The 26,195-nt window shown below is 48.8% G+C and overlaps 1 protein-coding gene across 1 annotated transcript in view; it reads right to left on the bottom strand.

Moving 5' to 3' along the window:
* The window catches only part of LHX4 (LIM homeobox 4), a 59,094-nt gene that overhangs the window by 8,943 nt on the left and 23,956 nt on the right, over window positions 1-26,195 (bottom strand). The window contains exon 3 of the mRNA XM_077824663.1: window positions 5,610-5,812. Within this exon, the coding sequence (XP_077680789.1) occupies window positions 5,610-5,812 (203 nt within the window). The remainder of the gene's footprint in view (window positions 1-5,609; window positions 5,813-26,195) is intronic.

The following is a 26,195-nucleotide window of genomic DNA, read 5'->3' as shown; positions in this document are numbered from 1 at the left end:
GTCTAGTGGTTAGGCTACTCGGCTGGGCTGTGGGTGAACCTGGGTCAAATCCCCTCTCTGCTTGTTAAGAAGTTTGACTGAGTATCTTCTCCCTCCAGCTAACTGCCCTGAGACGTAGGGGATGCCTGGTCAAATGCCTTTGCAGAGGAGGGATTTGCCCTGGGGTCGCCCACAGCCTGGGTACCCCTGCAGAGAAAAGAGTGATTTGCATGTTTGCTGTGCCCTCAATTAAAAGTGGAGCAGCTGCTCAGATTAGCCCTGTAACATGGGCACTTGCTCTGCTGAGGTGGAGATTTCCCACATCCCAGGTGGGTCCTCTCACCACCAGAGAGGGCTTCTTAGTCTTGCTTTGGCCCAATTAATATGCAATTAAAGCAGAACAGCTGCAACAGAAAAGACATCTGAGTACCTCATAGGCCAGTAGTTAGGCCACTCACTTCATAGGTAAGAGCCCATTCTTCAAAGCCCAGCTCATCAAGGGCCTCGAACCACAATCTCGCACAGCGAGGGATGATCCCCCAAACCATGGCACTAGAGAAGGTTCAGGCTGCCTGTGCCCAGTTATTAGTTCAGTCAAGTGAACAGCTTCAACAAGAGCTGAAAAGCAGCCCCTGCGTGAACAGCCTCTGCTTCAGTGATTGGGGCACTCACTTGAGAGCTGGCAGATGCCTAGTCAAATCCCTTGTCAGCAGGCAGAGGGTCAGGGGGACTGAACCAGAGTCAGTGCTCCCCCACCCCGCTGTGAGTACCCTAACTATTGGGCTAACAGTTATGGGGGAGAGCTGTGCCCCCTCTCGGGACACGCCCTGTTCAAACCCTTCCCTTCGAGGGCCCGTGGGCCAGGCTCTCCTGTACCCTAACCATGGAAATAAACATTATACAGGAGTGTGGTTAGGAGGCCTCTGACCAGCTCTGCCAGCTCTGGTTTGACTTGCTTGCTAGGGCTCAGGCATGAGGCAGTAAGACCCAGGCAAAGAAGCAGAAACAGGCACCGAGGGAACTTTCAGAGCAAAAACTTAGGGTTGGGTGGCAGCCGAAGGTGGGGGGAATGGGGAGGGGGTTGTGGATCGCAATGGTGCTAAAACTAGGACTTGGGGCTCATTGCGGCTCTAGTGCCAGTGATCTTGCCTGCGTGTGCCCCTCCTTAACTCCCCTGAATTCTGACACAGTCTCAGTTCACGCCCCGCTCAGCACTGCACTGCTGCATCAGCACTGTCTGCACCACCAGCTTCAACACTGCTGGAGGTCCACTGTTTGCCCCATTGACAAAAACAGATCAGGCAGGCGCCGTTCACCAGAAACCCCCCAAAACTGTACCCTATTCTAGGGCTTCAACTGGCATATCAGTGCTCAAGCCAACCTGGCACTGCATTTGCATTTTGGAGCACTTTAAAATTAAACACAGGTCATTGGCCAGGAAAGGAAGGGAGCTGTACCTCAGGGCTACTTGTCCATAACCCCCAGTATTGGTACCCAAGGCCTTCTAGGAGCCTACAAACATCCAAGTCAACCTGACCGGCTGTTAGAGCACCTTAAATAGACGTGCTACTGCAGCCGGGGTGTGTGTCTTGCGCCTGGTGGCATTCTAGGTCTGGCTCACAGCAGCACCACTTTGAGTCTAATAATGCTGAAAGTGTTGGGTTTTGTATTGGTCAGATCAGAGGAAGGCAACTCAGACACATTCTGTGGGGCTACTGCTCATGTCCGTCCCCCCCCCCCCCAGCTTTGTGCAAAAGAAAAGAGGTTTCTTCCCAGCTTAAGAACAGGTGTGAAATCTCAGGTTTGGTGTGTCCGTCCTTTATAAGCTTGCACCCATTACCTACAGTGTGAGCAGTGTAGAGGGCAAAGAGCAGAAACACTCACAATGATATGACAGTCTAGAAGACAGCTACATCTCTGCCCTATAAATGGCATTATAAATTAGGACCATTACTTTGAATTCATGGCATGGACAGACCCGACCTAACCCCAGTGTTAATGAAGAACCCAGCAGTAGCTGAATCAAGTTGGCCTTGCTCAGTATCACTAACAAGATTTGAAGGCAGATAACTGCAGCTTTTTCCGATTCAGCAGCCTATGGCTCACCAGTCTCTTTATTGTACTGTGGCACAACCAGCAAGCATCTCCAGAGAATGTGTGCTACACACTGTTTGTTACGAAGAACAAAAGTGCCATCAACACTGGCCTCCTTCAGGCTGCACCTGAAATGTGCAAATTATCAGTCACACATAGGGAATCATGCAACAGTTCAGTATCTTCAAGTGTCCGCTGCCAACACTGGATGGGTAGTAGTACAGACACCTTGTTTCTCAAATGATGCTGCTGCTGTCTGTTCCAGAAGCCAGACTCACTTTTGTGCCATGTAGTTGTGGAAGTACTTGTGCAACAAGGTGATACAAATGCCACTGGGAAGAGCTGGTGTGCTCTGTTGCATGCAACTGTGACAGTGACAAGTCCAGCAACAGAGTATTGGACACATCAGACACGGATTCTGAGAGGGAATAGAAATGGGTAAACTATGCACAAATCACTGTGACTATTTTTGTGAGTAAAGGTAACTCAAAGGGGTGTTGCACTGGACATTCCATAGGTCATAGTTATACGTAGGGGGTCACATAAGAATACATGGTTATACATTGGTATTCACATAATATACAAGACATTCAAGAGTCCTACTAAGTCATTACTGTTCTAAAAGTAGTTTACATGTATTGTCACTGTATTCTGTGATAGTAAGAAGATAATTACAGTTATTCCATGTATGTGTTAGACTTATGTCTCTAACCAAACAGAGAACATCAAAAAATATGTTTTATCTGCATAACTTCATAAAAATAGCAGACAAAAAACCTGTTCTCAAATCAGTACATGCTACACATAATGACAAATATTTTGATGTATTACATGGTATAAACAAGCTCATACTGACCTGTGACTACAGACTTTTGCTTTAACCGAAGGCAAAAAGGTACAGGAAAAAGTATAAAATATATCAGCTGGGGCGAAATATTTCCCGAACTTTCCCTAACAGTTCTTGTTTGAGTGCATCGTTGCATGATCAGTTGTATTTAGAGACTTTCTGCCAATTTTGGTCAAAATTAAACTATATTTCTACGAGCTAGGGCCCTTTTGGTGATTTTCTGATTTGTTTGGATTGAATGCCTGATAACATTTAAACATTATGTGACAGAAAAACTGCACCACTTCCAGCATCTCGGTCTGCCCCGGTGATGCCCACCAGATGTATGTCTAACATGGTCGCAATGACATTTTCCTAGCTGACTGGTTACCCCTTAGTGCCTCAAACAGGTTCTAGGTGGTAGACTACAGTGACCTGTTTTTCCAGACGAACGCCACGGAGGCCTTCAGAAATAATATTGCAAGCTGGGAGGGGCCATGTTTGGTTTTGACCATAAAGCTATATGTCAGCAGTATGTGCATCCGCACTGTCTGAGACCAGCACAGAACAAGGCTCTTGCCTAAAGTGTCCTTTACTTACAGAACCATGTACAGCTCTGGCTCCACCCACACAAGCCAAGTCCTCCTCTCAGATTTGCAGGTGAAATCCCATTGAAATCAGCACAGTGGCACCTGTGTCTCGGACAGAAAACTTTGTGCCTCTCTCTCTCTTTCCTACTAGGTATCAGGCTGTCAAACGCCATGACACTGAGGCCATCGCTAGCTTGGGGAGTCAGTAATGGACTCTGAGTAATATTACATTCATGCCCCCCTGCCCAGCACAAGTAGGCATTGCATCACCCTAACCAAATTGATTAGGTCAAAATAGAATCCTTAATTAATGAGAAGTCAGGGCTTGTCAACATGAAATCCATTAAAGACCAGTTCAGTTTTAATTTCAGTCAGGCACCGTTGGGACGTCTCTATGGATTCATTACTGTTTTGTGATCTATAGTCTCTCTCTCACCCTCCCTCCCGCAGCCTTGTTATTCACCTCCACTGGCTCTTTAGAGCCCCGTTTGGTTCACAGGGATAAACGGGAACCTTGAGCCAAATTCAGCTCTAGTGTAAGGTGCAAGCCTGTTGCCTTGGTTGGAGCTGCGCCTGCCTACAGCCCAGCTAAATTTGGCCCGTGCTGTCAATACCGTCCCTGCAGCTCAAACCTAGGACTGTCCTCTCAATGTTCAGCTTCTCCGCATTGTTCTAACAACATACCGCAGCTGTGCCCTTGAGAGGTCACTTGCTTCTAGGGGGAGTGAAATTTGGGGTCTTATTTAATGATTATCTTATTTTACTAACATTGATGACAGTGCCGTTCCTTCCAAAGGACCTCAACATGCTTTACAAACAAAGGGGCAATTCTCCCCAGGGCTACACCCAGGCAACCTTCTTGTATAGAAAGAGTCACTTCACCAAGCAATGAAGAAATGCAGCACTGTTTAGCAATGTACAAGAGAGAAGTGTCTTGGGGGCAGGAAACGAACCCATATTCCCTAGCCAACCGAAACAAGAAGGAGAATTTAAGGTGAGATGAGATTACCTCATGTTGGAGTTTTGGCAGGACCCCTGCGCTAATACCCTTTACTCTTGCAAAAGTCTCATTGCATCTTTAATGGCCCGACATAGTGAAGACCCCGCATGCATCTTATCCAACAGACAGCACCTCCAGCAGCACAGTGCCTCCTAACACTGGGCTGGGGGTTGGTTCTATTTAACAAACCAGAGGAAGTTGTACCAGCTCCTCACCCATCACCACCACCACTTGCTACAAGACTTGGATTTTCCCTCCTCTCAAAATACTCATCAGGCCTAGCCCTGCTTAGATGCAACCAGACTGCAGCTCAAGGTGGCATGATGCTTTCCATAATAGATACTGATCAGCATCTCTAAGCACCTAAAAACCTTTAAAAGTCTGGCTCTGTGTGCATGCCCATGCAAACAGGATCTTTATTTTGGAAGAGTCAAGCTGCAACAGCTGTCCGTTCTGCACCGGAGTTTATAACCCTTTTGACCTGCCTGTCATTGCCACAGCAGGATTAGGATTTCAGGTGGGCAACAGACAGCAGGAACTTAAAGCTACACAGAACATGTTTACCTGCAAATGTTCCCACTAACAAAAAAATGGAAGGGAGAGAAATACAAGGACAAAGCGGCTCAGATCCCTGATTTAGCTGTACAGCACTTAGGCACATGTATAGCTTTACGCATGTGAGTGGCCCAACTGATGTCAAAGTTGACTCTTCGTGTCTTAAAGTTAGGCCCATGCTTAAGTGCATTGCTGAACCAGGGAATCAGCATAATTTTTTCACAGTTAAACCAGATGAGAGCCTGAAGTTCAGCCCCAGAACCAAACATCCCCATGGCATTGGTAGCTGGATACAGTTCAGAATCTGGATCCACATTTCACAGTTCCTTAACTCAATAACAGTCCCTAGCGGGGCCTCTTAAAATCCTAAACATCGTAGACAAACCAACTGTCAAAATCTTCATCCAAACACACCCTCATGTGACCCTGAATTTGGCAAATGTCCCCAGTCTCTAAAATCAGCTGAATCATAATCCCGGCTCAGACCACCCTGCAGTTGTAGAACTCCCAGTGTCACCTGTTAGGCGTGACCCCTTCCCTTCTCCGCAGCAAGCTCAGCACCTACCATTCTGCTTGGCTGTCTCATAATCCTCCTTGCACACCAGGCGCCCATCTTCCATGAGGTAGAACTCATCGCCTGTGGCCAGCTGGCGGTTGCAGATGATACAGGCAAAGCAGTGCAGGTGATAGACAAAGTCCTGGGCTTTCCGGACCACCTGGGTAGGGGGGATTCCTTGCTGACAGGCCGTGCATTTCGTACCAAAACGCCTGAAAGGAGACCAAGTGACAGCTCTGACACGGATGGAGCAACAGTGAGGAATAATGCACCAACTAGCTAGGGTGAGATCTCAGCAGCAGGGGAGTGCTCACTGGAGGGGGACTGGGAAGGGGGTGGGAAAGAAGGGGCAGAGTTGAAAACTGCAATCAACCTAATTATGCATGACATTTCACACAGCAAGGCTCTATCTTCTCTAGCATGAAAGGCTGGCCTAATGGATCTGAGGAAGGTTTGATTTTAATGGTCCTTTTAACTAATGCTTATAGGCAGTGCGATTTCCCCTGCAAGGACAGTACATATTTCATCCACATTAATACCAAATAAATTCATTACGGGCACGGCTAGCATGATGAATCCCAGATTAATTCAGCATGATAGGGCTGTTACACTGCAATGACACCTGGCAGAGCGCATCTGCTGCACAAACGTGTGTCTCAGGCCGCGTGAGTGTGTCTGGGCCAGTGACTGTGCCCTGCGGGGAGTGTCTGCACATGTGTGCATCTGAGCGAGAGGATCTGTGCCAGTGTGGGTGTGCCTGAGAGTATCACTGTGAGCGTGCACCAGAGCAAGTGTGTGCCTCAGTGTGCAACTGACAGCTTGGCCGTGGGCAGCTGGGTCTGAGAGCTAGTCCCGTTGTGTGAAAGTGGGTTTGTGGCTGCCTGGGCTGGTGCAGCTGAATGTGTCTGTGTGGGGTGGGGGCTCTCTAAAGGTCTGTATGTGTACAGCTCCACGTGCATTTGACTACATGTGCTGGGGTGCCTGAGTGGGGGGAGGCTGTCTAGGTTGGACTGGGCATATGGATACAGACTATTGTTTAAATCCAGCTTGTTACCCATGTTTAAAAACACCACATCTGTTGTAGGCTTCACAACATCTGTCATTAAATACCCTGGGCTTGATTCTGACCTCACGTACCAGTCTGACACCGGCACAACCGACTTCCCTGGAGTTACGCCCAGTTGATACAACAATAAGTGCGATGGGAACCAGGCCCTCTGAGGTCAGATCTAACTACAAAACTAGCCAACTCTGCAGTTGTAGCACTATAGCTTCTGAGACAACCGCCATGAGCAGGAGGACAGCCCAATGGCTTGTTTAATAGCAGGGTTGGACTTGATCTTGTTTACTGTCACATGTATTATATATTAGTACTGCAGTAGCACTTACAGCTGCCCCAAATGAGACCAGGGCCTGGTGTGCCAGGTGCTGTACATACACAGAGCAAGAGACAGTCCATGCCCCAAAGACCTTGAAATCTAAATAGACAACACTGACAAAGGGCAAGAGGGGAAACTGAGGCACAGAACAGTGACTTGTCTTAAGGTCACACAGCAGGTTAGTAGCCAAGTCTCCAGATGCCTCGGCCAGGGCCCTACCCATGAGACAGCATTGCCTCAGGTGCACATAGCTATGATACCATTTTTAAAAATCAAATGTAAGTAACCAGTGGAGAAACCAAAATGTTTCCTGAAGGGGGTGAAAAAGGTGACTCAATCCAATGACTGGCTCTTGATGGGGTTGCTCATTCCTCCCCTTCTTTCTGCTCTGGAGCACTAGGTGTTACCAGAGCGTGAGCTCATTCCCATGGTGAGGCTCACAGGAACATCACAAATGATGCGATGCAGAGCATTTTCCTAGCAAAGGTCTGATTTCCTGCAGGTAAGTGCAGTCCAGGCGGCAAACAACGGGCAAACCACTGAGCTGCGGAATGGCAGTGGCCAAAAGCACAGTTTACATACGTGCACTAGAGCCATGAAAGATAATGTCTGGTGTAAATTTAATCGACATGCAGACAGTGATTCATGCCAGGGGGGTCGCGAGAGCACAAGAAAAATGAAAAATAAATGGACTGCATCACCACAATTTTTAGCAATAGAAGCAATTTCCCTGATTGTAGGATTTACACCACTGGCTAGCGAAAGCAGCTTCTGCTCATCTTTCATGTCCTGCCTGCCCAGGAAAGTCTCTCTCTAGGGCTCCCCCAGCGCTGCAGCTCCTGTACTGTGCAGTTACACAATTCACTGTCAGTATAAGGCTTCCCCTCTCGTCTGATTCCCTTATAAACTCCGTTACTACACTAGACACCTTGCAACCCCTGCTTGCTCACACACCAACACCCGCACAGCTCTATTCAGCCTCCGCGATTTCCGGGGGGGACACAGTAGCACAGGACACCATTAATAGGGGCTCAAGGCAAACTAGCACAGCCCAGACAGGGAACATGGCCAGCAGGGGAGGACCAGGGCATGTGGTGGATGTGCTAAGTCATTCCCCACACAGCTTCAGCCAAAGGCAATTCTGTGGAGTGCTAAACTCAGCGTCAAGATGCCCTCCCCTATGGGGCTGGGGGGGGGGGGCAGGGGCGCAGTGTGTCAGTGTTCCCACTGGTGCAGAGTGCACGTGGGTGCCTGCAGTTTTCCCCCCGTTCCCCGCCATCCCAGCTGGCGTGCGCTGAGCACATATATCTGCGGTGTGCACAACTGCCGTATAAAGCACCATTCAGGATGCACACTTTGAAAAATAAAAGGTCAGGAAATACAGTGCTAAGGCGGCAACAGCAACATTAACTCAGCCACGTTGTGCATGCGCTGTAGATTTTATGGCATACAGCTGACACCAGTCATCGAGCCACTGGACTGGGAAACGGCATAGGTGGGCAGCGCGGTCCAGTTCACGAGGCTGTTTGAACGTGAGAGTTTTCCACTGGAAAAAGTGGTGTGTGCACACACAGCCCACTATGGTAACTTGAATTTTTTTGCATTTGATTTCCTTCTTTGAGTTTTTTTTATTTGTGGGGTTATTTTTTTCTTAGTTGTATTTTTCCATTAGCCACTTAAAGTCTGACTCAGGGCGTGGGAACATGGGCAAATAGCCTGCCGTGGTTAGTGCAGAGTAGCTATGAATGGTCACACAGGGCGTTAGCTGTACTACCTCCCCGTGTGGACACGCTTACTGTGCACTGAGAGCGTGATCAGTAGCTTAATGCACTTTCAGGTCACACACTGTGCACTAACTTCCCTGTGCACACAAGACGTCGCACAACTTATCCTACCAGCACTGGCTGCTTGGGTTGAGTCATGCAGGACCATGGGGGCTTCATGCCTCTCTCCTACAAATCGTTACAGCTGCTGACTGAACGTGACTGGTTTCAATCACTAATGTAGCCTTTTACAGTTTTTTTAAAATGTTCCCCCTACCCACGCAAAGGCTACGCGTGAACCATGGCCATGCTGAGGTCAACGTTCGAGGCCTAAATAGCCAAACGTGGGCGTCTAATGTGAGCCACCTAAATCCACAGGGGAGCTGAGAGACCTGAGTTTGCAGTTCTGCTACTAACGTTCTGTGTGACCATGAGTAAGTCACTTCTCCTCCCTGTCCCTCTGTTTCCCCTCCTGCCCGACATGTTTAGACTGTAAGCTCTTCAGGGCAGGGACTGGTTCTCCCGGCATGTACGAACAGCACCCACCACATCTCCACACCCACAGAGGGCCTACAGCTGCCCAGTGAGGCAAGCTCTTTAGTAGGGATGGTCATTTCTTATGTGTTTGTAGAGCATCCAGCACAATGGCAGCCAGCCTGGCTGAGGCCTTTACACACCACTACAATATAAATACTAACCCATAACAGCAGCTGCCAGACAGTAACAGAGAAGCACCCAGTAGTTAGAGATCACAGTGACTGGAGCCTTACAAAAAGCCAAGGCAGATGGGGTAGAGATAGATTGGAAACTAAAGACTGGATCACAAGCAAATAGGAACCCCCTGGAGATTACAAATCAGAACAACAGAGTGCATAGCAATAATACACCGCATAGGGGGTTATGGGAACTTCAGGTTCCATGGGACACCTGCGCCCCTGCCTTTTGCTTTCTTAGGTGGGGGTTATGTGGAAATAAATAAAGGAAAACTTTAGTTTCAAGATTCAGCCCTTCATATGCAACATGCTGAATTGTGGCTTCACTGAAATAAACTGATGGCAGAGCCCAGAGAAATTCAGCTCAGTGACAGATATCGCCTTGTGTCGTCAGGGAAATAACTGAGCCTTTCACTTCACTTGGGTTGATGGTCTAACTATGGGACTGGTGTGACTCCCTCAAAGCCACTTGAGCTACCAGGGATGTATTTGGCCCAAGATTTCTAGTTCTCAGGATGGATAGTGCGAGCAATATCAAATGCTTTTTGAAAGAAGGGTGAGTATGGCACCCAGGAAAAGGAGGAGCTGCTGGGAGTGACAAGAGGAGGAGATGCAAACTTCCCAACACATCTCTGCTAGTGCATCTAACTTCTGACCAGCAGGAGCCGTTGCTATCCCAATCCTGGGCCTCTCCCCTGCTCTGCAATGCAGCTCGTCCTGACCAACAGCATCCAGCTATTTCCCAGCCCCGGCTCTCCCCTCATCAGAAGCCATCCGCTGGGCTGAACTGTGCCAAACTTGTGTGATGTCAACAGATGGCTGGGAGGGTGAGATGCCAGGCTCATATCAGCTTGTGAGTGACACAGAAAAGATCTGAACTCAGCTCTGGGGTGGAGAAAGGGGAGTGCATTGGGCCCACTGAGCACTGAAATGTTCAACGAGAATCCCAGTGCGTGGCTGGAAAACGCACCACCAAACGGATAGAAAATATTGGTGCTAACACGATTTCCAGAGAGCTCGACATGCTTGTCACTGAAATGCTGGTTCTACTCCCTCCTCTAAGACTGCCACCTTGGTACGTCATTTAGGCCCTATCCAACAATCAGGTAAGAAGGGGTGACTCCCGCTGGCAGCCTACTCTGGCATAGGGTGGCAGTAGGCACTTGGTTATTTTGCTGCGTGCTAGCACTCCTGCCCAAGTTACTGCACCTGGTAAGACCGGGCATCCTTCCTCCCCTGACTCTGTTAGCCCTCCCAGAGTGCACTTTTCTCCAAGACACCAGTGCCATTCCATGGGCCTGAGCCAACCTCACTGGAGTCAGTGTAAGTCTTTCTATTGGCCATAATGGGCACTGGATCGGGCCCTGTTTGCCTTACCTCTTACCTCTTAGGGGTCCTATTCTGCTTAGCATAAACTACTCCAGAAGGTCATGTATCAGTCACATGCCATGAACCTGTTTCAAATTTACAGCAAGTTTTTGCTGGACGTAGCACTTACATCATTGTTCCAGCATCTCAATACCATGAGCTGCAGAGCAACCCCTCCACTGTGGAAAAGCCTGGTCCAAGAGGGAGATTAAGATCTTGTTGGCTATCTGGGAACCAGCCAGATACAATCAGAAGGTGCATCAGCAGGTCTCTGATCACCTAGCTGACAGCAGGATCCAGCAGACAATGTGAATATAAAGTCTATAAAGGTGCAATACAGTTGGCTGAAGGACTTGGTTGAGGTCTCCTGCCACCAGCAGACAGGCTGTCCCTAGTCTGGTGAGCTGGACTTGGTCTCTCCAAGACACCAGCGCCATTAACCTTGTAGACAACAGGAAGTCAGACTCAGTGGGGTGGTGGAGGAAGTGGTCTGGCAACAAGATAAGGCTCTTGCTGACTCAGTTGCTTGCTGCTGCCACCAGCTCTTTACTGGTCTGTGTATGGGGCGGGGAGGGAGGGGGCTGGGACAGGAGGGTATGGACAGTGCTGTGTGGGCAGCAGTAACATAGCCATGGCTCTTGCTGCATGCGCACTATTGGTGGACCTGTCCTCCTTTGGGGTTGGAAGGGTCTATCCTCTACTATCCTCACCCTGCAATTGCACAGCCCAGAAAACCCTTCCACCCCCCACACCTCTACTCAATGCACCATATAGCCAAGCAATGAGCGTTCATTTTAAGGTTCAGTGACAATCCCCTTCTCCCGTCACCAAAGCTCACAGAATGAGAAAATTGCCTCCGCACCAACTGTAGTCCCCAGCACTCATGGTGGCAAAAGCAGCATCTGATACAAGCATACATTCGGTCCTTAAATATTGCAGCCTGGCTTCTCCCCTGCCTTGCTTAGTCATTTACACCATTCCCATTCCGTAGCGTTTTACAGGCACTTTGCAGAGGGGTCAGTGACCAGGAGGGAATCGAGCCCTACAAAGCTGACTGGCTCCAGTTCCCCCTACCAGGAAATTCAAGCCACACATTTAAACAACAAACAAACCAGGACTGTGTTATAGCCAACAAGCGATTCAACTGATCTGAAAACCTGGCTTGGGGCACCAATTGCTGCTTTGCGGCCCGGTGTGTCTACACGGCAAGCAGCAGTGTGATTGCAGCACCTGTAGACACACCCAAGCCGGTTTGGATCTGGCTAGCTCAAACAACGATAGCAATGAAGCTGCAGCAGGGCACGCTTTTTATGCCCTCTGCACATGTCAAGCGGCTCCCGCAGCTGTGGTGTTGCTGCTACTGTGATTTGCCTTAGGTCGATCAAAGCGAGCTGGGCCTGTCTACACATGCTAGAGTCACGCCTCTGATTGCAGTGCAGATACCCTGAGTCTCACTGATCTAGTCCATGTACAGGGTGACCTTAGTTTGTAGCCTCTGATCTTTAACAGGATTCACAGAGAACTTTTCAGACACCTACTCTTCAAGCTGACCTACCAGGGTCACAGGCAGTGAATATTTCCCCGCTGAACCTGAATAGGACACCCGGGCTTTCTGCTTAGCTCATTGGTTATAAAAACCCTGAGCAGCCCAACCGCACTGTGGTCTCGTTTCCTGGCAGCCTTATGGTAGATTAGGCCACAGGCATCTGGAGGAACATTTGGTAATGTCAGGGCGGCCGTAGGCTTCAGTACATTAAAACAAGCACCCCCTCCCCGGCACTAACCTTGCTTGGAAGTCATGGATAGCTCTGACAAGCCAGCTTTGGTGGGAAGCAAGTGAACGGTTGGCAGTCAAGAGAAGTGTCTTTATAGAAAATGAATACATAAGGAGAGTCAAGGTCACAGCTCTGACCAGGGGAACAACAGCCCATAGACAGGGCTGCCTGGCTGAAAATTTGCCCTTGTGCAGAGAACCTGAAGAACTTCGGTGCAACCTCAGTGGTCCTTAGGCTTGTGCTGCCCCTTTGAATAGGTGTGAGTCCCACCCACAATGAATAACTCCCAGTGGGACGTTGCCCACAGAAAGCCAGCATTCATGGCAACCTGATGAAGGCACCATGCCAAGCAGGGCACAGGCACCATCCACTGCAGGGGCTGGCTCAAAGCAAAGATCTACCAAAACTTCAGAGGCATCGACAACCCCGAGACACAAGACAGCAAAGAACACTGAGGAACTCATCTCTGACTCCATGTGGTCCCTGATGGGGCCAGGAGATGACTGCATGCTCACCTTTTCGGACCAGTAGGAGGCCACACTGGACCAGAGGGAATGACAGAAGAGGAGGCCAAATACAGGTGGGAGTAGGGGAAGGAGGAAGGCAGGCAGGAGGAGACGGAGGCCCAAGAGAGAGACTGGATTCAGCAGTTTGAGACACAGCTATAAATGATGATGGAGTCTCTAGCACACCTCCTCCCAAGCTCTCAAGCCCCAGCTAGCATCTGCCGCCTGCCCATGTGCAATGGCAACAATATCCAGTTCCTTTCTTCTCACACTGCTGCCCCGTGCCAGTACTCAGAACTGGTTCCTGCGGGCACTGCGAGGACACAAACCTTCCAACAGCTGCCACCTACCTCCTGAAAGCACGAAGCATAACTGCACTTCAGTGTATCTTTTTGCCCCCTTTGGACAGTGTGAAAAATGTTCTGCACTTTTTCTATTCTAATAAAAAGTCATGTTCTTTAATAGCCCTTGTCAGAGTATATCAAAGGCCAGGAAACACTGCTAAGTAAATACTTCATTTGTGATTACATACAGCAATGATTGCCTGACATCAGATCAATCAGTTTTTAAAAGGCAAATTAATTAAAGGTATGTGACACAAGCACATCAGCATTGAGTTTTCACTCCACTTCCCGTCTTCCCCAAAGCAGCAGCGTGAGCAAAGTACCAGCACAGAGCACCTGCTATCTGGCTTGCCTGCCTTGTTCTCATGGCAGCGGAGGGTGCAGGACTCCAGACGGGCTGAGACTGAGCACTGAGATGCCACAGCCAAGGTCGGGGGGCCCCTTTGTGCTATATGCTGTGCACACAGAGACAGACCAGGAGGAAATCAGGCCCCGGCCTAACGAGCTGACAATCTAAGATGGAAGGGAGGAGGGCTAAGTATTAGAGCTGCTTGGGGATTCAATTTACAGTTGAAAAAAAAAGACTAAAACATTTCAACGGTCAGAACTGAAATGAAACATTTTGAAATGATCAGAAGGAAACACTTCATCAGCCACAGTCCAAATGGTTTGTGGCTTCTTGGATTATGAAAGTTTTCAAGATTTCAACTTTTTGTTCCGCTTCAGGATGGGAAAACGTTTTGAAAACTCTCACAGGCCAGGAAAATCTGCCCAGCTTTAATAACCACCCCCATTGGGCAAAAGGGGAACTGAAGCACAGACTGATAAGATGACAGTAAGTCTGGGGCAGAGCGGGTACTGAATCCTGAGTCCTAGGGCCACCTTATCCACAAGGCCATCAGCAGCCCCTGTAGTTCTATCCTGTCTATTCCCAGAGGTTCTGGAGCACACAACCAGCAGCAAAAATTTGTATCTCAGTTCAGTGACACTCCACTTCTGCAGGACGCTGGCCTGCCCCCCCCCCCATCTCCCAGAGGCACTGCACCCTCAACTGCTATCCATTTGTCAGCATCCTCATAACTGGGGCCTGGCTCCATCAGCCAGGCTAGCAAAGGCTGGCAGGGTCCAAGTGAGTCCCAGCTGATGTGACCACCAGTCATGTCCCTGCTGTCTGGGGGAAAGAGTATCCCTGCCGAGGCCTCTCTGTGCAAACGAGATTCCTTCAATGTTGTTGCATCGTGACCCTTGGTGGATTTGCCAGTCCTTGAAGCCCCCTCTGTGACTAACACAGCCTGCATGGCTTATGGGTGTAGAAAACTCCTGGGGACAATTGGGAAGAGAGAGGCTGAGAAGCAAGTTCCATCCGTCCCCAGCACCAGTTGGGAACCTCCGAGATCATTCAAAGCCCTTCATGGTTTCAGGAGCAAAGGCTACCTTGATCACGTGGGTCAGCATTTGCTCCTTATCCAGCTCAGCTTCTGCCCCGCAGGTCTTCCCAGTGCTGCAGAACTCTGTCAGGGAGCAACAGTTGTGTTGATGGCCAGTCTCTAGATTACTGTAGCGATCCTCTTGTGCACGGGGGGTGGGGGGGAGCATTACCTCCCGTACGGGTGGATTTGTGTTCCATGACAACTGTCAGCACTGCCCCACACAGAAAGGCTGTGTCAAAACAACTGGCTGGGTCAGCCTCCATTGTTGCCGCCAGTCAAGACAGCCACAGCATTGTCCCATGGGTGGCAGAGCTCAGCCTGGCTCAAAAACTGCCCTTTGCATCATCTAGTACAGCAAGGAAGACAGGCACAAGCCTCTTCACTCCAGAAAGTCATAGACTCCAAGGCCAGAAGGAACCATTGTGATCATCTAGTCTGGCCTCCTGGATAGCACTAGCCAGAGAAAGCCCCCCAAACAGTCCCTAGAGCAGATCTTTTGAACAATATCCAATCTTGATTTAAAAATGGTCAGTGATGGAGAGTCCACCATGACCCTGGGGAAATTGTTCCAATGGTTAATTATTCACCGTTAAAAATTTACACCTTATTCCAGTCCGAATTTGACTAGCTTCAACTTCCAGCCATTGGATCGTATTAGGCCTTTTTCTGCCTATTTTTAATGATTTGTTCCCCATGTTGATACTTGTAGGCTGTGATCAAGTCATCCCTTAACCTTCTCTTTGTTAAGATGAATCTATTGAGCTCTTTGCCTCGGTTTCCTTTCCAGGTAACACCCAAGAGAGTTCTGTGGGCTGGTGCTATGTCTGCCCTGCTCTGTGTCGGGGCATAACAGAGAAGCTGGAGAGTGCTGCAGCATGAAGAGGCAGGAAGGTCTTCATGACACCAAATAGCCACTGCGAGGGGATTTAAGAGAGCATATAATCCAAGGTGACAGGTAGGACTCATCAGCAACCCCGCAGACCTTGTCAGAGGCAGTTACTGGGGTGCTAGGGGATAGAATGCCCCACATGTACTCTTAGGAACCATCACTGAGCACAGAACCAGAGATGGATGTGACAACATGGTTGTGAAGGTGACACACACCAAACCAGGTGACTTCGAATTAGCTGGTGGCACCCATAACCAGTTACAAAATCAGGGCAGTAGTCAGAGTGTGAGCAGGACCGTTCAATTCTCTGTTTCCCCATCTGGGGCTAATAGTCTTTACCAACCTTGCAGGGATGCTGGGACGGAGGCTCACAAACTTCGGGCCTGCCCCACACTGAAATCAATGAGAGTCTGGCCAGTGGGCCATGGATCAGGCTCTTAATGTTTGTGAAGCTCTTTCAAAACCTTGCACAGGAAGTTGCTATTTCAATGCAAACGTTGCTGGATTGTTGCAATATTTTATAGCCTACATCAACTCGCGTGTGGCCAGCAGTATTTGAAGACCAGAACATTTCAGTATGACACACCATAAACTGGGGGGAGGGAGGGAGTTGCAATAAGGTACAAGAATGCATTTCTTACCTGTAGGAGGCAGCACCGCCCTACACTGCCTTTTCTAGTGTCCCATACAGTTTATGCACAAGCAGATGCACCATTAGTCTTCATACAGCTAGATCAGGGATTCTCAAACTTTATTGCACTGCGACCCCCTTCTGACAACAACAATTACTACATGACCCCCAGAAGGGGGGAACCAAAGCCTGAGACCGCCCGAGCCCCGCCGCCCCAGGTGTGGGGGCAAAGCCAAAGCCCAAAGTCTTCAGACCTAGGTATGGGGCCTGTAACCTGAGCTTAGCCACCCAGGGCTGAAGCCCTCAGCTCCGGTCGATGGGGCTCAGGCTTTGGCCCCAGGCCACAGCAAGTCTAACGCCAGCCCTGGTGACCCCATTAAAACGGGGTCACGACTCACGTTGGGGTCCCGACCCACAGTTTGAGAAACGCTGAACTAGATAAAAGGTGCCAGTCTCTAGCCTGACCACAAAGTTCCCAATTTAAATATCAGCCTGATGAGGGCAGGAGGGAAGAGCATGTTAAGGGCGAGGCAAGAGAGATTTTAAGGCTCTATCTAGCCCACCAGTCATGGAGATTTGTAAGGTGGTCAGATATCCCGGTGGGGAGAGTGGGCTGGATGGAAGATAGATCTGCTCAGAGATAGGGCTCCATGCTGAAGGCTGAGTCCCTAGAGCAATGCATTCATTAACAGCCCCCACTGTCCTGAACGCGACACTAAAAATGGCCTGACATAACACCGCTAAAGGGATTGTAAGCAAACAAAACCCAAGCACTCATTTCTGCTGGACATCCTGGACAGCCATTTCCACTCTCCTCCGGGAGAGACACACATAGCTGGAGAAGTGAGGAGGATATTAAGCCCCTGGATAACAGAGTGGATTAATGCCAACAAAGTGCAGGCGAGAGGTACAGATATATCTGACTTTGAGGGAAAAGAATAAAATACAGGGATTCTTATTGATCTGCCTGGGGCTTTATAAGCTGTGCCTGTCACACAGTCCTTCCCCGTGCATGGTCTGTGGGCACCTGTACAAAATGCAGCACACACAGTGGAACAGATCCCTTCACCCAGCCCTGGAGCTCATGACAATCTTCGCATCCACACCCCCATTCCCACCCCACAGGCAGAACCAGCCGGCCCAGTCCCAACCATACTCCTGGAGCAGCAGGTGGCTTCTTGGTGTTCAGGGGCTCGGTCCCACCAGGGAGAGGTTGAAACACGGGGGTCATGATCAGTGCGGCCCCTTGGACGTTGGGCGAAATACCAGCCATGGCTGAAGAACACTGTGAGTGCCTCCAGTTCTCCTGTGCAACAGGAAACCTCCAGCCATCCTCAGCCCTAATTCTCTATCTAGTCCCACACACACCGCTTCTGGACATGCTGGCCTCAGTGGAGCGGCCCTGATTTACATTACCTGAGCACGCCCCACCTATGAGCAAAGGCATTTGGAGTGGGCGAGGGAACACGCCTTGAGTCTAGGCCACTGCAGCCAGAGGCCCTACAACCAAATGGTTTTGCAGGCAGACCATGCATTGTTGGCACTGCCCCTGAAATCCTGACTGAATACACAGGGCTGATAGAGGGACTACGTCTGGAAAGGATTACCGTGCCTGGACTCCAGGGGTGAGAGTGTGTGCACGAGGAGGGAGGCATTCCTTCAGCTCAGGGATCCAGTGGGGGTCCCTCTTCAATCTCCCCAGGAAGCAGAGTCACTTCTAGAAGCTCTGTATTTGCAACGGTGACCTAACCATGGACAGTGTATTCTGCCTGTATTGGGTGTATCCAATGGCTCTAGCAATGTACGGCCATTGGAAAGGCCATCTTGCAGGTGGGATATACCCCGAGAGCCTGACCCCTTGTGGTAATTTAAGATCCTATGCCATGACATTTGGCACAAGCGCAGGGGGTTTTAGCTCCAGTGCCAGCCAAATTCCAACTTGGGCAATTACATTCCACCTCTCTACACTCCTCTGGCCTTTCAGCTGGATATGGCATTCTGCCTGTCTGTTCCAAATTGTCGCGCAGTGTTGCTGTATGCTGTCAAACAGCAGTTGCATTTCACCCCAGAGGTGGCTGCATGTCAGATCTGTACAAAGTGATTTTCTCTATCGTTTGTACAAGCAATCAGTAAAGTGCTTTGGGATGCCATATGATGAAAGGCACAAGATCATTCTGCTTAACAAAGGTTTCCGGTGGAGCAGATGAACCGATGACATGCTGCCCCTTCTAAAAGAAATAAAATGATGGGGTATCGTTGTCGCTGGACGCCTGTGACTTCGGCAGTGCCGCAAACGTATAGGGACTTGCCACGTACATAAAGAAATGACACAGCCTTATGCCATGTAGCTGTGCCCTGCTTCCCTGTGCCAAGTCCCTGCAGCCATGCCTCCATCTTCAAACGCAGGCACCTCCAACAATGCCACTCCCTCGCAGCACTCAGCATTGGCCCAGCCTCTGTATGTCCAGCCGCCCAGCTAGCCGCCCCTCTCTGCATCCGGCCCTCCATCCAGCAGAGCTGCCCCACACATTTATCGAGCAGTGTCCACCGTGTCAGCAGGTCACATTCAAAGTAGTGCTCCTGCACTCACACTCACAGAGCAGTTTCTCTGCGCACACACCAAGCCTTGCTACATATCATATCAGCTGATGTATACATCATCTTTCACAAACGTTAGGTGCTTTACAGAATCAAAGCCCAAGTTCATTAATATAGGAATCACTTCATCCATCATCAACATGCAGCCACCTCTGGGGCAGAAGGCAGCAGTCACTTCAAAGGCACCAAATTCAGTTCAGCAGCACTCCATACAAGAAACTAATTAAACGGTGCTAACTGACTTTTATGCCGAGGGGATATTGGGAGCCAGAAGGTAGTCACCCAAGATGGAGTTTGGCCAGGGCAGCCAGGTTAGCACACTTACAAAAACTGCTACAGTCTTGGACCTTTACTGGCCACGGGTGATCTGGACCGCAGTCTCATGTTTCAGCCAAAAGAGGGCATTGCCAGCAGCTCAGTGCCCCCTAATACCGTGCTAAGGCATTGCTCATGACCAACCCACTTGGTCTCCCAGCCCAGCACTGACCATACCAGATGTTGTTTATCAGTGAGATCTCACAAGACCACATGCAGTCCCTGGGGATATGGCCATGGAGAAATAAGCCCTACACACCTCTAGCAACACTACATCTAAGAACACCTGAGTTACCAAACTGGATCAGAACACAGTCCATCTAGTCCAGTATCCCATCTCCAACCGTGGCCAACACCAGATGCTGCACCCCCTACCTCATCCAGCAGCGCCCTCTGTGTATACACCCAGCACAGATCTGTAGACATATCTTGTTCACACACATAAATACAGCAGTGCCACCACTGGGAACACCGTCTTAGCCAAAGAGTGAGAATTGTAGGGCTCTAAAGAACTGGGATCCTCAGGGATAATTTCAGGAGGCAAGGAACTTAAGAAATCCCATTTTCTTAAAATCTCATTGGACTGTCACATGAGAGACCCAGAGCAGGTATAAATCCACCACCTGTGTTGGCAAAGCTCACTTCGATCCCAGCCAAGAAACCCCTCTGAAACCCACACCATATACTACTTCTGATTTCCCATTTCCACAACTCACAGCTGGTTACTGAAATTCCGTGAACTCTTCACAGCCAACATTTTCCTCCCTTTTCCTGGCCCACGATTACCCACGATTGCCACTGGTCAGATGTTTGTTCTGTGGATGCCATGTGGCTGGTGGGGAATGACAGACTGGCATTGCAAACCCAAAGCAAGGCTCCTCCAGGTTAGACCAGAGCTACCCACCAGCCCAATAACATGTGGGATCTAACTTCGGGCCACTGACTCAATGACAGCAAGATTAGGCTCTGACACCAGTGTCCTGAGAGAGAGCACTCTAGCAGAACATGCCAAAAAATCAAACCTGCCCACGCTGGCGCTTGTCTGCCTGCACCCTGGCACCTGTGCTCTTGTGTGCGTCTCCACATGGCCGATCACGATTTCCAGAGGGAGCTGGGACACAGATAATTCTGCAGGAAAATGGACCCTCTTGAATCTTTCTGTTGTCTCCGTCATCTCGATGCCAACCACACAACACAGACTTGAGTAGCGAGGGGCATGAGGCATGTGTCAGCAGTTTAGCTGGTGGAAACAGTGCTCATTTGTGGGGTGAGGAGGGGTTAAAAGGGATCCATGACAGTGACTCGTCTTTTAAACTCTCAGACTGGAGCTCCCAAATCAACACAAACATCCATAAAACTCTGCCCTGATCCCTGAACAAGTAATACCTAAGAGCTCTGGCTAGCCCAGGTAGCTAGTCCACAAATACAGCTGCAACCACAGCTCCAGTCAAAGGCCCTGCATTCACAGCTGTCCCCCAACCTCCCATCCACCCTCATAACTGCAGCAAGAACCTTCCTTTGGGGCTGTAAATTGGCAGACTTGTTCTTAAACTGGATTGAAATTTGTTTGCTAAGTCTGAAGGAAATCTGATAAAGGCCAAGATCTTCAGAAGTGACTCAACATTCAGGGTCTCTGTTTTGGGGGGCCCAGCTTGAGGCACCTCAGAGGGACTTGCTTTTTCAGAGGGCTCAGTGTTTTCTGAACTGAGGCCACCTTTTAATATGTTGCAAACTGGGCATGTCAAAAACAGAGACTGAAAAGTGTGCGTCAGTTTTTTAAATCTTGTTCAAAATGCCAGAAGTGAAATGTGCATAATCACAATTTGACCATCACAGAATCCCCAATGAATTTTGTCCATAATAATATGTCTACATCATGCTCCATCCTTATGTCTCCAAACACTCTACAAAAAGTTTGTGAACTAACTCTCAGAACATGCCTGCAAGGTATTATGAACCTGGGGAAACCGAGGCATAGAATAGTAATGAGACTGGAACAAAGCATTCAGTCAGTCTGTTGCAAAGCTAGGAATAAAAGTCATTTCTGTGCTGAAGGATTAGCTTACCAAGGCAAAGGTGGAGAGAGCCCAGAACTGGAACTCAGGAAAGCTGCTTTTTGTTCCCACCTCTGTCACTGACCTGCTGGGCAATCCAGGGCAAGTCATCTGTCTTTCCCCTCCTTCCCTCTGTCTGTCTTGTCTGTTTAGCATGTAAACTCTTGGGGGCAGGGACTGTCTCTCACTATGTGTTTGTACAGCTCCTAGCACAACGGAGTCCTGAACTTAGCTGGGGCCTCCAGGTACTACTGTAATACACATAACTAATGCACACCCAAACCAGTATGCACTATCTGCAGTCCAGTAGATTAGCAGAGAGGTGTTTGCAGGGAGTGAAAAACTTGCTTTAAAGACTGACTGAAAAGGAAAAAAGATCCACATTGGCCCAATTGCCCTACAGAAATATAACAAGGGATGAAATACAGGGCCTGACAGTACAAAGAGTGAAGGGTAAGAGAACCAAGACACTGATATCAAGTGCCAGGGGACTGCTATTATTACCCCTGGCCAAAGGGTTATCAGAAATTAGGAGACAGTTATCAGGCACAAGCAGAAGGTAGATTAGGACATTGCCAACAGTGGGCACGTGGTGAGTCACAACTAACACACACACTGAATTTGTTTACTGCCATTGCGTCCTCCATGTCTTCCCCTCTCTCACCTGTTTTGTCCACCTGGAGTGCTCTAGTGTGAGCTCTTTGAGGCAGGCAACACCTGTAACAAACTGAAGTCACTCCAGTTCCTGCCACTGAAACAGACAACCGTGATGATGGTGACTGAACACTGATAGCAAATCCAGCTGTCCTACAGGCTACGTTTACACACCCATGTATGAGACACACAGCCACTGTGAAACAGCCTTGCCACCCAGATGCAAAACTGAACACAACTGAACCACTCACCGGGAGGGTCTGGCGCATTGTGTTATCCTAGCACAATGGAGCTTTAGGAGCCCGGCTGAAAGGTACTATTGCTTATACTTAGCATCTCTATGGCATCTTCCTTCCAAGGAATGCCAAGTGCATTGTAGATATTAACCACTTGAGAAGGATGGTTCAGTGGTTAGGGTCTGACCCAGGACGTGGGGAGAAATTCCCTGTTCTGCCGCAGACTTCCTGGTTGACTTTGGGCAGGTCACTTAACCTCTTTATGTCTCAGCTCCCCAGCAGTACAATGGGGATACTAGCACTGCCCTGCCGCACAGGGGTGTGGTGACAATAAATACCATACAGCTCGTGAACCACCTTACAGATTCAAGAGCACCAGGCTACAAGAGCTAAGTATTATTAATTCAACTTTAAGATACAAGCAGGTTTTTTTATCCCCATTCTACAGGTAGGGTAAATGGAGACACAGAGAAGTTAATTGCTCACACAGGCACGATCGGGACCAGAACTCAGGACACCTGATGCCCAGGCCTCTGCTCTGCTTTCTCACTTTCCTACATATCGACACCAGCATGCTAGTCCCATGAGATCAGGGATCTAGGCTAAGCAGCCTAGTTAATAGTCAAGGCCACCAGGAGCTGCTCTGAGCTTGTTACACTATCAACACACAATACAAATAGGATGACATCCCTTGCTATGCTGCATTGGGGGAGGGAACCAGTCTTCCTCTCCTATTCCCTGCCTCTCCTCTATAGGAAGATCTGTGCCCTCCCCCACCACAACTTCTCCTGCAGGAGGGAGGGGAAGAAAGAGGCCACACTGAGTCGCTTAATGCCCTCTCCCCTCTGAGAAGTTGCATTAAATCTCCGTGGGGATGGCTGAACTTCTTTTAAAACTCAGAACATTGCATCACTGATTTCATCCTCATTCATTGAGTCTCCATCCTGGTAAAGAGTGGGGAGCTCCTAACCAACTCTCACCCAGTCCTTGCACATGCTGGTCTGTCTGTCTGTCTGTTTGGAGGCCAAGATCGCCTTTTGGATCAATTTCCCCTCTTGCCCCCATTTTCATCCCGTGGCCACACATCCTGTCCCCACCTCAGGAGGAGACGGTGCCACCCTGCATTCCTTCATAATGGCCAGCGCCATGACAACAGCCATTAAAGATGGCCACCTTCCAAGCTCAGCTAGATCTACTGTAGCCACTGGGACAGATGGCACAAGGGAATATGAGCAGCACCTCCTCGAGAGGTGCAGCAGAGGGCGCTCTCCACCTGCCTCATCCTGCTCCCCCAAGCCTTTTGGGACTGACTCCTCCCAGGCCAAGAACCACCAATGCCTCCTGGATTGAACCTTCTAGGTGCCCTTGTTGTGCCATCCTCCTGCGAAGAGCAGCCGTGGGGTGCCTGGCATGGAACTAGCAATATCGGCAAAACTGTGCACAGAGATAGCGGAACTACCCAATCTAACCAAGTGGGGTTACTGGGGTCTCTGAATGCCTGTGTCTAGTGATGTCCAGGTGAGTCTGAGAATGGCCTCAAGTCCATCTTGAAGGAAATCCAAAAAGAAAGCGAGACAGTAGACTCTGCACCCCATTTACCAGGGGTTGGGGGACAGGGGAAATCCTGACCTGGGATTACAGCTGGAGGGATACTATTCACTTCACAATTCATCAGAGAAATGTCACCATATTTGGGGGATGAGTTGCTAGACAAATATTGGTTTCATTATTCTCCCACCTGAAAGAGTTGGGTAAAGAATGCACGGGACCATGCTTGAATTTTGCAACATTTTTCAAATCAAATATTCCTGACTCCTTTGCATCCTGTGTTCTCTCCCGAGACTCCTTTAGTACCGTGTAGATATCTCACCAATACCCTGTGTGCACCTGATGCAAGATTACTTTAGAAGGGGGATCTTTATAAATACCTTAGGCATGAGCCGGCAAAGAACATCGTGGCCTGGGATTCTTTTACAAGTGGGGAAACGATATCACAGTGTCAGATGCCATGGAACGCTCAGATCTGGAGCCCAGGTAGAACGGAGCACAGTAATGGGCAGCAATGAATATGGAGCTCTCTGGGAGGAAGCCATTTGCATTACATTGTCTTTGTGCCTCCTTGCATAAACATGCCATATGTCTTAGGTCTGATGGCTCTGCTATCATATCCAACATACTCCAAATGCACCTTGTTCATTCCTTTTCCTCTCAGCCACCAAAAGACATCTTGGGCCAGATCCCCTCCTGGTGTAAATCAGCATCACTTCCTTGTCTTCAGTGAGCTACATCAATTTCCACTAACCAAGGATCTGGCTCTTACGTACCTTGCCAGATCTTTAGCTGATGTAAATCAGCATCGCACTATTGACATCAGTAGAGTTACACCAGTTTAATCAGCGGAGGATCTGGCCCGATACAAATACAGATATTAACTGTGCTGTATGAAATGACTGCACTTTGCAATCAGGGGATAAAATGTACTGCTAAAAGTCCAATTTTCATTGCAAGAATAATGCTCTTTCACAGCGGAGCCATGGACAGTCCAGGTTTGTACATCAGATAGTTTAGAGCAATGGTTCTCAACCAGGGGTACATGTACCCCGGAGGGTATGCAAAGGTCTTCCAGGGGGTAAATCAACTCATCTAGATATTTGCCTAGTTTTACAACAGGCTATAGAAAAAGCACTAGCAAAATCAGTACAAACTAAAATTTCATACAATGACTTGTTTATACTGCTCTATACGCTCAAATGTAAGTACAAAATTTATATTCCAATTGATTTATATTATATGGTAAAAATGAGAAAGTCAGCAATTTTTCAGTATGGTGTGCTGTGACACTTTGGTGTTTTTATGTCTGATTTTCATAAGGAAATAGTTTTTAAATGAGGTGAAACCTCGGGGTATGCAAGACAAATCAGACTCCTGAAAGGGGTACAGTTCTCTGGAAAGGTTGAGAGTCACTGGTTTAGAGGCAGGTACACAGATTGCAAATGGCCCAAGTGTGAATTAAATAAGACTTTTACCCTACTAGGAAAAAAATATGGATAATCAGGGAAAGCAACAAAAGATGAAGGCAGCAAAAACAAAATAACAACCCACAAAGAGAGTAGATCTTGAAAAGCAGCAGGGATCTGGAGTCTTTGTCTTTGTGTGGGTTTCTCCTGCCCTCTAGCTCTGATCTGAACAGATGTGCTTGATGCAGGAAGGGTGATTAACAAGCCGAATCCTTAGTCCAATTTGGGCTTAAAAATGTAATAGGGAGAGAGGGAGGGAGGATGTTGGGGGAGAGGAGTATTAGAGAGATTTGGGTCTCTAAGAAGGTTAAATCCCCACAAATAGCATTCAGCCCGTGGCAGTTCTAAAGCAGCAAAATTCCCTTTATTTAAACACTTGGGCTTAAAATATATATATATATATATATATATATATATATATATATATAAGAAGATTTTGGAGAAATTATACTAAAATTTGTCCAGTTGTTTCCATGTCCGTCTGTACCGGTGCCTGCTTATAGAACGTCATGCCTGTCTTTCCATGATCACCCTCTGTTTTCCTTTCTCTCTCCATTTCCACCAACCTCATCATGGGCTGTACCCCCACGCAGCCAGTCTGTCTGGGAGGCCAAATGGTTCCCCTTCTGATGAAACCCAGAATGAGAGGCATGAGGGTGGTAACCGGGGGCTCCCCAAGCTGACATCTTCTGTGATCTGGGCAATTGAGTTCCTCTGAGTTGATCCCAGGAGGGGAGGCCAAAGCAGCCATGTCCTGGTTTTCACTAACCCTAAACTGTGTCAAAGCAGCTGCAGGGACAGGTTGGGATTCGATTAGGAGAAACATTAAGTTAGAAAGGGATTTATTTCTAACAAAAAACAGCTTGGGAGGATTGTTAGGACCCTGGTGTGCTCCTGAGAGCAGGGCTCTTAATCCTAAAACC

The sequence above is a fragment of the Eretmochelys imbricata genome, chromosome 8, assembly GCF_965152235.1.
Source record: "Eretmochelys imbricata isolate rEreImb1 chromosome 8, rEreImb1.hap1, whole genome shotgun sequence".
Taxonomy (NCBI): Eukaryota; Metazoa; Chordata; order Testudines; family Cheloniidae; genus Eretmochelys; species Eretmochelys imbricata.
Note: the sequence above shows the minus strand (reverse complement) of the source record. Positions and strands in the feature narration are given on the sequence as shown.